Source organism: Neolamprologus brichardi, chromosome 7, assembly GCF_056152115.1.
Source record: "Neolamprologus brichardi isolate AB-2024 chromosome 7, ASM5615211v1, whole genome shotgun sequence".
Taxonomy (NCBI): Eukaryota; Metazoa; Chordata; class Actinopteri; order Cichliformes; family Cichlidae; genus Neolamprologus; species Neolamprologus brichardi.
This window is the reverse complement of record NC_142110.1, coordinates 11,318,912-11,333,254: the sequence shown is the minus strand read 5'-3', so window position 1 is coordinate 11,333,254 and position 14,343 is coordinate 11,318,912. Positions and strand designations below refer to the sequence as shown.

The following is a 14,343-nucleotide window of genomic DNA, read 5'->3' as shown; positions in this document are numbered from 1 at the left end:
AAAACAACAGGCAAAAATTCAAAATTGTGTTTCAGGCCCAGCAGGAATACACCATCTCTATGTAGATCACCTGACCTCTTCTTCTGCGTCTGTGAGCTGGGATAGTACACATGGAGAGTTTGACTTCCACCGAGTGAATGTGACCAACACTTTAGTCACGTCCACACTCACCATACCCAAGGAGAAGCAGGTTGCTGTGGTTACAGGGTTGCTGGGTGGCTGCAGCTACAACGTGACTGTTGAAAGAGTGAAAGGAGTGACAGCAGGACGCTCTGCGTTTCTGACTGTAACTACAGGTAAATGATATTACAAATGATGCAGCACCTCCACCCCGTTCTTATCACCAGCCTTGATCATGTCTTCATAAATGTTAGAAACTCTCTGCTAACATTGTTTTTCCCTTTCATGTTCTTCTTGAGTGCCATCCCCTGTGCAAGGATTACATATCACAAACCTATCTGCATGTGCCTTCTCGTTGCGTTGGGAACAGGCCGTAGGGTGTGTGGATCATTACCAAGTAAATCTGCTACCAAACCAAGGAAATATCACCATGCACCCCGCACGTGACGGATACATTCAGGTACACACATACTTAGTTAGACGCATGCTGTTTAAAGGTTAAGTTAAGAAATGTACCATAATTGTAGACGCTGGGACAACAAGCGTGTAAAAAGTTCACCTAAGTATCATCAAAGCCTTTGTCATTTTACCGAAGCAGTGTTTGAGTAAAAGGAACAAACTCAGAGTTGCAGTAGTGTTGTAATATTAAAGAGAAAAAAGTACACACACATACACACATAGATCTCTTGACCAGTCACATTCCGGCTTCTACCGGCAGCCAGGTGTCAGTTACCCCCCAAAATGTAACCTGACACACCTCAAACCACACACATAGACAGTACACAGAGTTGAGTAATAGATCTCATTATTTGTTAAGTTGCCCTCTTGAGCTCAACCCTGAATCATTCATTTGCTTAAGCAGCTCTCCCGGAGGGAGAGACCAGTGGGAGACTGTTAGCCTTGTGCTAATGAAAGGACCCACTGCCCTTCCTTGTAAAATTCCAAACATTTTGGACTACCTCAAGAGCAGGATCTTTCAGTATTTAATGCCTGGACGACTAACCCTGTAACCTTCATTAATGCCATTAACCAGCAGCTTCTAGACTCGGAGTCATCCCTGTCCGGCTCACTGGATTACCTGTAGCCCACTGCTAACATTTGTGCACTAATTCTGGAAACAGGTATACTGGTGAGGCCTCTAACCTGCTGTGACTAAACTAAAGCTAACTTGAAAACCCAGCATGGCCTTCTTCTCAGACATCCTACTGCTCACACTGTGCCTGGGCCAGGTGCATTCACAGGTAAGAATTAGACAACGGCTACATGGCTTTGGTGCACACAGTTATTTATAAACTGCGCACATAGATATGTTATGTATGTGTAACAGTAATACACTAATCATTCAGAGTCACGTTTTAGCTTTACAAATGAATGCACATGCAGTAAGATCAATTCTAAAGCACCCTTTCTTTCCGTGTCTTGAGTGTTTAGTCATTTTTCTCAAAGGTAACACACTATCCAACACCTTGATGTCACAGATGCTACAACATGCACTGAAGCAAAAAAGCAGTGATGCGGGAAGCAGAGCTCGTCTGTCTCACAGATGTTAAAATACAAACAAGTGCAACCACAAGCTGTCATCCATTCACTAATACCCACCTTCAAATTGATTTAGATGGATGAGGAGAGGTCTGGTAATTCTGTCATAGGCAGCATAATGGAGTAAAATAATGGAGTGAAAATTGCATGTATTTTGTCATTTAGATGAATATTACTGCAAAAAAAATTGAAGAAAAAAGACAATGAAAGACAAATGAAAAGACAATAAGGGGATTACTGCTGCATGTGTTGTCTAAAAATGTTTAAGCAATTTTTCAGCCGTCTATAATTTTAAGAAATAATGATTTTGCATAAAATCCGGTTTAAAATCCATCAAACAAAAATACATTTAGGTTTTAAAAGAGAGATGATTGGGAAATAGCACGTTACATTGCTGATGAGCAAGTAGATTTATTTATTTTTCTGCTCCCACAGGCCGATGTGGTAAATGTCAGCCCCAAGACACAATACACTGTAACAGTCACAGCAGCCTCCTCCTCGAACATCAGCCCTGGAGTCAGCCGCATGATCAACAGGAATGGGAGCGGTAAGACACACACACAGTTTGGTGTCGTTTGTGTACGTTTTGTTTTTTCAGATGTTAAAGCACTGTATATATATATATTACACACACACATACACACTGAGGAAAAGGGATTGGCACAGCGGAGGTGTGTGTGCGTGTATAAATGTGTGTGTGTGTGCCTACTTTGCTGTTTAATTCCTTTTAGGTAACTTAAGCCTGGGCTTTTGAACCACAGGATGAATGGGTCTGCAGTGAATGTCAGTGAAATGCCACTGCTGTGTGAAGCCTTATTCATCAGGGTTCAGCCTAAAACACCCTTCATGCAGACCCAACACACACACACACACCCACACACACTCAGAGGATCAGTCTACAACAGATAACAACACCATTCTTCAGACGACACAGTAGTCTGTCGAGTAGATAATACAAAAATTATTAATCAAAACAAGTGTACTGAGTTTGTTTTGTTGGTGATGTTTTACACAGGAGAAGCCGAGGAGATTAGATAAGAGATTACATATTTGAGCCCACTGAGGCACCAGTTGGCTCAAGTACAGATGATTAACAGACATGTAATATACAGCTACTTGTGTAATTTTAGATATTTTTACTGCTTGTGTTCTGCTTGTGTTTACATCATCTCCTCTCCTTCACACGGTTGCCCTCATCTTCATCAGTTCCTGGTCCACCTTTAATCCTAGAGGGAGAAGCTGTCGGCTCTAATGGCATCCTGCTTTCCTGGTCTATACCGTCTAATGCCAAAGATTTAGATGGATATGTCATAAGGTAGTTTTTCAAGATCTTCTTTGGAAAACTGTCTAAGATACATACACTATCATAGTTTAGTATAGTCAAAAGTTTTGATCTCACATCTTGTGTAAAAGTGCAGTATAATCAGCAACATGTACTAAACAAGTGCTAAATACTTTATTCTATCTATTTATTGATCTGTCTATATCTTTTCTATGTAGTTTTTCTGTCACGTTTACACATGTTGCCAAAAGGGATGTCGCAGAATACCTTCTGCTGGACAACCTATACAACATCAACAACGATCACTTCTTCACTTTTACAGTTTTCATTTATTGACCGTTATAAATGCAGATGCCAATATTAGCAGCAAATAGCCAGAAATTGGCATTTGAGGTGTTCGAGATACATGTCTACAGTACAACCTGGCTTTTTTGTGCAGAAATGGTTTGAAATACTTTCCTAGGGATTATTTTTAATGTTACAAATATATTACAACAAGACCTTATTACTATATGTTAAAAATTCAAAGATCAGCACAGAGCTAGTTACCAGTTTTTGGATTAATGTAGATCAAAGTGAAATATTCACCTCATGAAGCAGCTGTATAGCTGGTTCCATAGAAGAGGGGCCTGAAAACTGAAGGCTCTGCCTCCCGTTGTACTTTTAAAGAATCTAGGAACAACAAGTAAACCTGCAGTGCGAGAGCAAAGTGGGGTGATATGGCACTATAAGGTCATTAAGATAAGTAAACAAGAAATATTAAGTGTAGTGGAGTACAGTTCGACAGTTTTGCATCTGACCATATATTGTATTTTCATTCAGTTGCATAAATTTCATAAGTGTGAAGTTGAGATATGATGATCTTAACTAACTGGTTTCTTACTGCAGGTACAAGGAGGTGTGTCCTTACCCTGACCCCGCTTTCACACAGGTGACAAAATACCTGGATATACCAGAGACCCTGATCACTGACTTCACTTCAGGATCTACCTACCACATTCAGGTAGAATATAATAGTCAGAATTAAATTAAGTTCACAGTGAATTCACTATAAACAATAAAACAAAATAAAACTCATTCTGGGGAACTGCTCCAACTTACCTGTTTTGACTACAAAGCCGTGGCCCAAAGGAGTTACAGTGGCAGGGGTTCAAGTCTGCTCCACACCATTTCTTTCATGTCAAAAAATTGGGAAACCCTTTTCCTGTCTAGTCTCTGGAGTCTTATCAAATAAAGGCTGACCTAGCAAATTTTGTTTAAAAAGTCCCAGATTGAATCAAAACAGAACAAGCTGTCCTGCAGGGATACTGCACATAAAAGAGCGTTTGAATATGAGTTTTTATTATGTTAAAATGAATTGATTAATAGATATACTTCTGGGAACTGTGATCATTGTCCCTCTTAACAGACCTCCTTGAAACTGCCCCTCTCCCAGCATGTGAGTGTGTAACTATGTGACAGAGGATCAGACTATTCTGTTGATCTGGCTGAATACTGGTAATTGATCCTGATTGCATTATTAAACAGGTAAACAGATCTATGGATGTGTCTTGGCTCTTTCCACTATCTGTTGTCAGTGAGCTTGAATGCGATCATGCTTAAAGGTTTTCAGAATTCATTAACCCGCTATGACCTTCATACAAATGGACGTGCCAAACTTACAGATTATAGCTGCACATACTGCATTTATCTGTGTGTGTTTGCACGTATAATGTTACTAAATCTCTGAGTTTGCTAGACCTCTAGACCCTACTCACAGCTGAGCCCATAAGCAAATTGGTATTTCTTCCTCAGCCTGTAATAGAACATATCCGTTCATTCTTGTCACCAAGTGTATAAGGGCCATTATTTCCCCACAGATTTCTCAGTAAACAGATAGAAAAAGCATTTGTGCCACAGATTAGCTTTTTAATGAAAGCTGCATTGTTGCACTGTATTTTTACAAGGGCAAAAATCTCTTCTGCTCTGTCTTTTTCAACAGTAATTCCTCAAAGTAAAGCCCATTGAGTTTTTCTCTAAAGCTGAATATGAGATAGTTTTTCCTTAGCTTACCTATTTCTGATGTGCAGCTGAAAGCATTCAGTTTAGAAAGGCACGGATACAGCCATTTGTCATGTTGGCATAAAGAATGGAAGTCGAATAATAAAGAACAATCTTGCATGTAGGCAAGTGGTAAACAGAAAAAGTAAAAAGCCATTTGATGTGTAAGGAACTGACAGAGAACAATGGCGTGATGTCAGATATGAATAAAGGAGGAAGGTTTAGTCAAGAACAGGTGAAGCAGGTGTGAGAGTCAGGTGACAGGAAACACTGAGAAAATCTGAGGACATGAGGGTTATGTTTAGCTCACCTGTATTGTAGTGTTGCACCTAGATCAACTGATCCATTGTGTCCATTGCTTGTTTAATTATTCTGGGGTTACTCTGTATGTGCTTGGCTGCTGATTGGATGACACTGCCACGTTTTGTGGCAACAAGGTAGAAACAAATAGCTGAACGGCACGCGCTGTTTTCTGATCTCAGGCGGGAACGAAATACATTTTTTCTTTGTTCTTTTTTAAGATAACATGTCAGTTCCCATACTGCTCCAGTACAAAACTAAAATCCATTTAAGTGACTCCACAGTTGACCTGATAAATTGCTATTTAATTTTGATCCCACCTTAAATCACTGGAAAAAAATTCAAAGACTTGAGACTGTGTTGGGATCTGTTTACATCTACGCGATATAATGAGATATATTTTTGTAGATTATACATCTCTGGGATCTCTGAATCAACTCTGCTACGGCAGCTTGTTCCAGCAGCCTGAGATTAGCACATGACTGGGAGATGATAACTGACAGGAACATGAATTAATCATTATGCCTACCAACACTTCCTCTCTCTCTCTCTGTTTCTCTTTAGGTAGCAGCTATATCTCCATTTGGAGTAGGAGCATTCAGCAAATCTTTATACATAAAGACAGCAGAGTCCCGTGGGTATTCGTGCACAAGCACACAGCCTTGCACTCCGATCCAAGCGTCTCAACATCATAAAAAAATAACTTGTGCATGTATATTTCACTGAATTTGCATGTGTATTCACATCCTGCAGCCCCTGGCCTGGTGACCAATCTCACAGCGTACGCTCATAACCACACCTTCGTCGTCCTCACCTGGTTCTTGCCACACCGCATCAATGGCCTCATCACAAAGTTCGCCGTCAAGGCCAGATTTGCTCGTACTGGGCAGATTGTCCGTTTGCTGGAGGTCAATGCAGTGGACATCATGACTGTAGCCCTGCCTCACTGCAATGTACTGTGTTTTTCCTTCACCCTCCTTCTAAACTGTGCTTTTATTGCCAAGTGTTTTTGTTCTATACTACTTTCCTGTCAAGATGATACATAGCACAAATGCACAAGGCCGACCGTCTTTTCTCTTTCCTTTTTTTCTTAAATGCACTCTCTCTTTTTATCCCGCATGATTTCATGTGTCTAGGATGCAGCCGATATCCTGTCCAGTGCGACTCTCAGTCCCTTGGAGATAACAGCATCATCGCCACCCATCACCCTCTCTGCTGTGCCCCCTGCAGCCTCTTGGAACGTACCCATATCAGTAGGAGTTGATCAGCTACGACCTTATATTGCCTATCTATTTGAGGTGTCCGCCTTCACCTCTGAAGGAGAGGGACAGATAGCCTCCACTATGGTTCGCATGCCAGAATCAGGTGTGGAAAAAGAAGCGTGAAAACACTTTAGCACTAATTAAACTCGTATTCATATTAGCACTGAGGTATGAAAACAAATATTCCTGCTTGTGCAGCTCCAGAAGACCCGCCACAAAACTTCTCTGTATTCAGCATGACGTCTCGATCATTCTCTGTGTCCTGGAACCCTCCCAGCATCACGACAGGAAAGTTCTCCTACGTACTCTACCTTTATGGACCCACAGGTGGATAAATGTTGACTCAGAGCAAACACAGCTACATGCACACATAATACACGCAAAAATCAATGCAGTTTTAAATTTCGTTCTGTTTTTTTTGAAGGTTTTATATATGAGAACAGCACAGGAGATACCCGTTTTGCTTTTACCGGTTTGAAACCCTACACGAGGTACATAGTAGCCGTCCGAGCAAAAGCAGCTGGTGAGGTGGGTCCTGCAGCGAAGGGAGACATCGTTACACCTGCGGAAGGTGAGACAGTTACACGATTGAAGTATAAATGAAAAAGTTCAGTTTAGTTAGCTTAGTGTAGTTTCACTTTTAGTACAGACGCACACATTGGTAGCAAATAAAATAAATACATACAAAATACAAGAGCAAATTTAGTTTTTGTGCTTCTGTTTATCTATGTGCGTGTGTGTGTGTTTGTGAGGATAGCACCCAGTGCAGTGCAGCACCTGATGGCAATTGCTGAGGATTCAGTTTCAATTCGTGTAAGTTGGAAAAGCCCTGCCCAGCCCAACGGTCCCATAATCCAATACAGACTCCTGGTGCTGGTTGAGGAAACTCTGGTCCAGAACATCACGATGACAGCAGTAAGCCAGATGATATTATCTCTACCGCTCTATGCTTCCAGCATGTGATATGTTGCTGTGTCATGAATACTTGTACAATCCATTACAGCTGATGATACACTGTCGTCGTTTTACGGTCGGATGTAAGACCACTACACTCTCAAAGATCAATATGGTTCAGCAACACTCTGCAATAGTCTACAGTGGATTATAGGCTTTTTTAAACCACTAGTCTGGTGGATTACATTGGACTGTGTGCTGCTGTATCCTATTATAGGAATAATTTAAAAAAAAAACACCTACTTTATATCGGAGCCCCTTTAATAATGAGTGCTATCTACTGATGCTTACTGATTTTATTAGAAATTACATTAAGGGCTGATGAGTCTCATATATCCATATATAAGGTGTTTTTTTTTTTTTGTCTCCTTTCAGAATACAACTGGTTTTTATGAAAATGAAACACGTCCACCTGATGTCCATAACAGTTCAAGGAGGCATAAAAGAGCTGCTGAGCTTGGTCTGATCACATCTCCACCAACTTTTACAGCTACTATTTCAGACCGCACGCTGCACACTAGTGCTACTGCTTCCAGTTTCACACACTCTGGACTTAGAAGCACTGATTACATCACTAACACGAATGCTCAGCCAACCGCTGACCCCATGGCCACCAACAGGCCCAGCCCTGATTATGACACTGCCTCACGCTCTGACAACCCAAATATGCAGTCTTCTGACTCTGCAGTCTCTGGAACGTCTGCACTTTCTCTTACCTCTGTGCCATCTGTTACACTTCCACCCTGGCTTACGAAGCAATTACATGCCGGGGAACTGACCTCAGGCTCTGCCCCCTTGGCCCTGACCCCAGGCCAGCTTCGCTTGTCTACACTTGATGCTTCAATTACAGAACACTTTTCAACACGCAGCGGTGCTGTGTCTGGTACCACAGGTGGGAGAGCTAACTGTAAACGCTGCATTTTTTTAACATTGCTTTGCTTTGCTTCGCTTTAACCAGAATTATTATTAAAAAAAACCTTGACTATTCATAAATCCTCTGTGCGTGTGTCTGCATGAATCTGCAGGGGTAACAGTGAAACAGGAGGTAATGGACGTTCTGTCTGAGGAGTTGTCCTACTTGGTGTCAGATCTAGTTCCCTTCACTGAGTATACATTCAGGGTCACTGCTTCCACCACTGTAGGAGAGGGCCCTGCTGCAGATATCACAGAGAAGACCAGGGAGCAGGGTGGGTGCTTATGGTACACGTTTAATAATTGTAATAAATATAAACAAGAAAAAAGGTTAATAGAGCTGTTAAAGGTGCCCAATTCTAACATCTTGTGTGTCTGTATCTTTCAGTCCCTAGCTCCGTGCTTGAGGTATCCTATCAGAATATCAGCTCTACCTCCATTCTAGTGAGCTGGACCCCACCCATCAATCCCAATGGGCGGATCACACATTACACTGTTTATGGTCTCAAACTGCCCAGTAATCAAGGCCTGAAATGGGTTACTAACACTACGAGCATATTGATAACAGGTAGCGTGTTCATTCTCTTCAGCTGACATTTTCTTAAGCCGTTAAGTATAACTGCCACTACAATGTAAAGTGTCACTTTTCCCTCTTGTTATGTATAGATCTGGACAAGTACACTCCTTATAAGCTTCGTGTAGCTGCATCCACAGTTGTGGGGGAGAGCTCACTTTCTGAGGAAGATGACATTTTTGTTTTCACTTTAGAGGATGGTACGTGTTGGACTTTTGAGTTTATACATTCACAAATACAAGATGCCATCATACATTTCTGTAACTTTTCCCATAAAAATAAAAATCCTTACCTGAATACAATTTGGCCGATATCTCCTTCAAGGTCTTCCTGCAGAGCTGCTACTTTTCAGTCGGTCCCTCGAGGGCCCGTTCCTGACCGCTTGGCATAAATTGAAAAAACAAAACAAAACTGCATTTTAAAAAATAAAATGTGCGATGAATGTAGAATTTAAAAAAACAACAGATTTTTCTTCCTTGTGCTTCTGAACTCTCATTAACTGCTCATTCAGTTTGATGCAGAAGCTCATTCCTGCTCTCACAGCAAGTTTGAGGCAGACGTGTGAATGCAGCCGAACTGGAAGCATTCAGGAGGTGCACAAGGAGATGAGCTTGAATGGAGGGTCGGCCAAATTTAAGTCAAGAATGTGGTTTATTTTTGCTGGTTGCAGAACTTTAGCATCGTGCTGCCTGTATGTGCAAATGCAAAAATCTAAACTTTGCATGAATTCTGTTTATAATGCTTGGATTAACTATATGTTACCAATGATTAATGAATATCCAGTATTAAGTTTTTTAAATTAATTAATCATGAAGTTTGCATAATGACTATTACTGTATTCTTTATACATTGCTTGAAAATGTAACTTTTTTATTAACTACCTACTGTAAATACTGACAAGTTCTCTGTTTTTTTTCTTCTCCCTCTTAGAGCCCGACTCCCCTCCTGTAAACCTCACTGTGGTAAACACCACCCCCTCTACTGCCACAATAGCCTGGTCTGCACCAGAGAAAGCTAATGGGGCGATCCAGCAGTATGAGGTCCTGTATGAGAATGAATCCTACTCTGCGCTGGTGAACACGTCTTCTAACAAAGTCACCCTGTTCAGTCTGAAACCATTCTCCTTTTACAATGTGTCTGTGAGCGCGTACACGCGTTACGGAAATGGCAACCAGACATCAGACACTTTATACCTGCTATCTGGAGAAGATGGTGCGTTGAAGGATGTGCCCACCTTCACAGATACATGCATATGAAATGCTTTAGAGTGAATACCAACAGTTTAACCAACACGTTATGATGTTTTATTCCTTCTCCAGTCCCGGGCAGTCCTCCATATGGGCTCTCCTATGAATCAGTTAGTCCCAGTGAGGTGAATGTGACGTGGATGCCTCCTCTGCTGCCTAACGGCGTCATTATTCACTACAGCTTAGAGATTTGGAACTCCAGTCACTACCTGAACCTGACCTCGCGGACCAACTACATCCACATCACGCATCTGAGGAAGTACGCACACTACCGCGTCGTAGTTCAAGCACACACAGGAGTCGGAGCGGGAAACTACAGCAGCGAGCCGCTCAACATCACAACACTTGAGGATGGTGAGAGGGGCGTGACTGACAAGAGAAAACAATGGGGGTGGTGTGGGTGTTCTTTTCAGTTGCAGGAAACTCCACCATTACATCATCACAGGCTGACAAGTTCGAAGGGCATCTGATTAAATCTGACTTTCCTCTAGTCTTTTCCTCCTCACGTCTCTGTTTCAGCTCATGCTAATGATGTTACATCACAGATACCCGATGCCACGTGACACTCGTGTTTTCCACCACGACTGGGAAGCGCAAACAACAGATTCATTACAACTAATCAGTTTTTTCTTTTCAGGGAAATGTTCTATTTTTTTCTAGTGTCTTCCTGTGTGCCTTTTGAGTCCCTGACTTCCACAACGATAAACATTTTATAAATTGATTCCCGTTTACTTGTAAGTTCACCACCAATGCATGTTTGTGCTACGTTATTGGAAAGTCTTTCTCGTGCGTCTCAGCTCCAGGCACACCTCCTCAGTTTCTCCATGCCAGGAAGTTGTCAGACTTTGAGGTAGAGTTATCATGGCAGCCACCACTCGAGGCCAATTCAGACATACTCTACTACGTTGTCAGAGTCTGGTAAGGTTTTGAACTCTACTTCCATCTAAAAACCTTAAAAGAAAACACAAATAATGCAGCGTCTATGTGTTAGGAATGAAACAACTGACCTGTGGCAGAATGTGACAAAGACTTCGGTGGTTATTAACGTGGACTCAGAGAGTCGCTACAATGCCTCTGTCTCCAGCTGGACCAAACTAGGAGATGGAGGAGTGCTGATCTACATCAGCTTTACCACAACTGATGCAGGTGCTGGATACATCAGCAATCTTTAAACATTATCGTGTTATCCTCACATAAAAAATAACATTTCCTCTTAAGTGATGTTTTATCGCACAACTTGAGTTTTTGACCTTTTAAACTGTCTCCTTTCAGAGCCATTTGACCCCCCGCAGAATGTGACTATTGTTAATGCAGACGCCTCCTCTGTTACCTTGATGTGGTATCCACCCACTGAACCCAACGGGATCATTGTACACTACACTATTTACTACTCATTTAACAACATTGTGACTGAGAAGGTGAGACAAAAATACTGAAGACAGATTAATTGAGTCAATAAGTTGGATGAAAGGTGCTGAATGTAGTAATCACTGCAAAGTCCTTTATAGCATTTTAGCTCCAGCACACACACACACACACACACACCCTCCCCCCGCACGACCCTGATAAGGACAGATTGAGTGATAAGGAAAGAGAATGTATTTATGGATTATTTTTTAGGTTGTCTGTCCATCCTTTGGCTCAAGCTCATAAACACATTGTCTCTTAAGTTTATCTTTATCTTTAATAGGGTTTCTTTTTTCAAAGTGTGGGGCTTATATCTGTAACCATTCATGTCACTGTGATATTTTGCAGGGATGAACTGAATTTAGTGTTTAAAGGTCGCTGTAACCTCACAAAATATGTTTTTGGGGCCTAACGGGATAAAATAATGAAGTCAAGACATTTTCTTTTCAAAATATAAAGATATATTTTGAAAGATTTCTTCTTTTTCTTGTTCTTTTGGCTTGCTCCTTTTGGAGTTGCAGCTGCCAATTAATCTGCCTCCATCTCACCTCATCACTAACAACCGCCTCTGCCACATCAGCCCTCTGCATGTCCTCTGTCACACATCCACAAAGCTTCTTTATGGTCTTCCTCTTTTCCTCCTGCCTCCTTTGTCCAGTATCCTTCTTCTGCACATGTCCAGACCATCTCAGCCTTGCCCCTCTGACTCTTTCCAAACTGCTCAGCTGTACCTCTGTTGTACTCATTTCTAATCAAGTCTCTTCTCATCACTCACATCGAACATCATAACATCTTCAACTCTGCCACCTCCAGCTTCACCTCCTGTCCTTTTGTCAGTACCGCCGTCTCCAAACCAACATCATAGCAGGTCTCACTAGCATGATGTAAACCTTTCCTTTCCCTCTTGCTGTTATCCTTTTGTCACACATCACCCTTGATACTCGTCTTCACTCTACCCTGCATACACACTTTTCTTCACCTTTCTTGTACACTGTCCATTACTTTGAATGGTTAACCTCAGGTATTTAAATCCATCCACCATCACTATTCGTTTCCACCCGTCTCCCTCTCATTCACACATCACACATTATCTGTCTTGCTTCTAGTGACTCCCATTCCACTTCTTTCCAGTCCATAGCTCCACCTCTCCAGGCTCTCTTCCACCTTCTCACTGCTCTTGTACTCTCAGATGTTTTAGGACACTATCAGTCACAAACATTCTCCACAAGTTAGGCTACAAAAATGTTTAAGTAATACGTGTTTCATGGTATTTTTTAACAATTACATGAATTTGTCCTGGAATGTGTAAAAAATGTGAACTGAATGATAGCTGTGCTTACAGGTCATTCCACTGCCCATGTAAACAGTAGCCAAAAAGTGAAAAAATGCAGGGCGAACTTGCTTCCTGATGAAATGTATTGCGCCTGATTTGTAACAGTATATATTTTGCTCTCACTGAAATGCATTTTTCAGGCTGTGAAATTAAGCCTTACACATCTTTTTCTCCACAGACAGTTCCTGTTTCAGACTTATATTCCCACACCTCTCCTAACTCACGTCTCTCCTACACTCTGACTGGGCTGATTGGGGGCAATAACTACACCTTGTGGATGGCATCCAGCACTGTGCAGGGTGATGGAGGGGTCCATTCCGAGCCCTTAATCCTGTTATTACCAGTGGACGGTCAGTCAGACACACGCACACACAAACGCAGTATAAACGAGGATAAAGTAAATACACATACACATAAACTACTACTCGGGAGGCTGGATAATAATTGCATGCGATGATTAAGAGTCTCACCGGAGGGCAGGTCTGCACTCTTTTTTTCAGAGCTCTTCAACTTGAAAAAAAAATTACATAAAAACGCTGTGATTGAAAATAGCTTTCAGTATCTGTGAAAGGAGATTAAAAAAAAATGACCACCTGTGACACTGCGCTTTGAAGACAGCCAGTTATGACAGCATGATGAAAAATGTTAGGGATTATTAAAAAGGGAGAAACGCAGAAACACTTAAAATTTGTTGGCACAGAGATTCAACTGAGTTTGATGAGCTTTGAGGAAGTTCATATTAGTTCACACTACAGTCCTTGAATTTGCATTCATGCATATGCAAATATTTTGTTGCATTTTAGTATTTTAGTCTTTTAAAGCTCTTTGTTTTTATGTGATTTTCAAAAAAAACGGTGCAGACAGCAACTACGGACTTATTCACAAACTGACTGCATTTTGGCACTTTTTGTTTTGTTCAATTTTGCTTGTCGTGTATTCTGTGCCTCTGAATAATCACTGCTCACACTGACTCTGTATCTCTGCCTATGCTCTAGCTGCTCCACTCTCAGCCAGTCGCCGGACCTCCAGGGCACCTTGTCTCTCCCGCACAGCTAAGCCCAGCAGGGGTTCACTCCCCTGGGCTCAGACCCTCACACACATCCGGCCCCTAACATCCACTCATTCATCTTGCAGATCTCTCTGTTTTTTTCTGTCCTCTGTCTCCTTCATCTATCTCCCCACCCCTTTTTTTCTCTTTACTCTTTCTAGAGGACCTGACACCATAAGCAGGATGAGTATCACTTCATCTCTCTCCCTTTCATTCCTTAATTTTCAGTTTGTAAATTTCTTTCCCAAGTGCCTCTGTATTTCAAAATGAAGTCTTGTTAATCATGCATTGTTTTGTGTATTTTTACTGTTTGATTTTGCTTTGT

At 41.6% G+C, this 14,343-nt stretch overlaps 1 protein-coding gene across 2 annotated transcripts in view; it reads left to right on the top strand.

The window, feature by feature from the left end:
* ptprq (protein tyrosine phosphatase receptor type Q) overlaps window positions 1-14,343 on the top strand; it is a 44,129-nt gene that overhangs the window by 10,593 nt on the left and 19,193 nt on the right. The window contains exons 17-37 of one of the 2 annotated variants that reach the window (XM_087843101.1): window positions 36-296; window positions 420-580; window positions 2,095-2,206; window positions 2,866-2,974; window positions 3,830-3,944; window positions 5,846-5,915; window positions 6,035-6,234; window positions 6,418-6,646; window positions 6,742-6,870; window positions 6,968-7,114; window positions 7,301-7,458; window positions 7,873-8,389; window positions 8,523-8,684; window positions 8,798-8,977; window positions 9,076-9,183; window positions 9,914-10,195; window positions 10,303-10,584; window positions 11,028-11,148; window positions 11,222-11,376; window positions 11,503-11,648; window positions 13,149-13,320. In XM_087843101.1, coding sequence (XP_087699227.1) covers window positions 36-296; window positions 420-580; window positions 2,095-2,206; window positions 2,866-2,974; window positions 3,830-3,944; window positions 5,846-5,915; window positions 6,035-6,234; window positions 6,418-6,646; window positions 6,742-6,870; window positions 6,968-7,114; window positions 7,301-7,458; window positions 7,873-8,389; window positions 8,523-8,684; window positions 8,798-8,977; window positions 9,076-9,183; window positions 9,914-10,195; window positions 10,303-10,584; window positions 11,028-11,148; window positions 11,222-11,376; window positions 11,503-11,648; window positions 13,149-13,320 — 3,816 coding nt within the window. The remainder of the gene's footprint in view (window positions 1-35; window positions 297-419; window positions 581-2,094; window positions 2,207-2,865; window positions 2,975-3,829; window positions 3,945-5,845; window positions 5,916-6,034; window positions 6,235-6,417; window positions 6,647-6,741; window positions 6,871-6,967; window positions 7,115-7,300; window positions 7,459-7,872; window positions 8,390-8,522; window positions 8,685-8,797; window positions 8,978-9,075; window positions 9,184-9,913; window positions 10,196-10,302; window positions 10,585-11,027; window positions 11,149-11,221; window positions 11,377-11,502; window positions 11,649-13,148; window positions 13,321-14,343) is intronic. The other variant, XM_087843102.1, reaches the window with a different exon arrangement.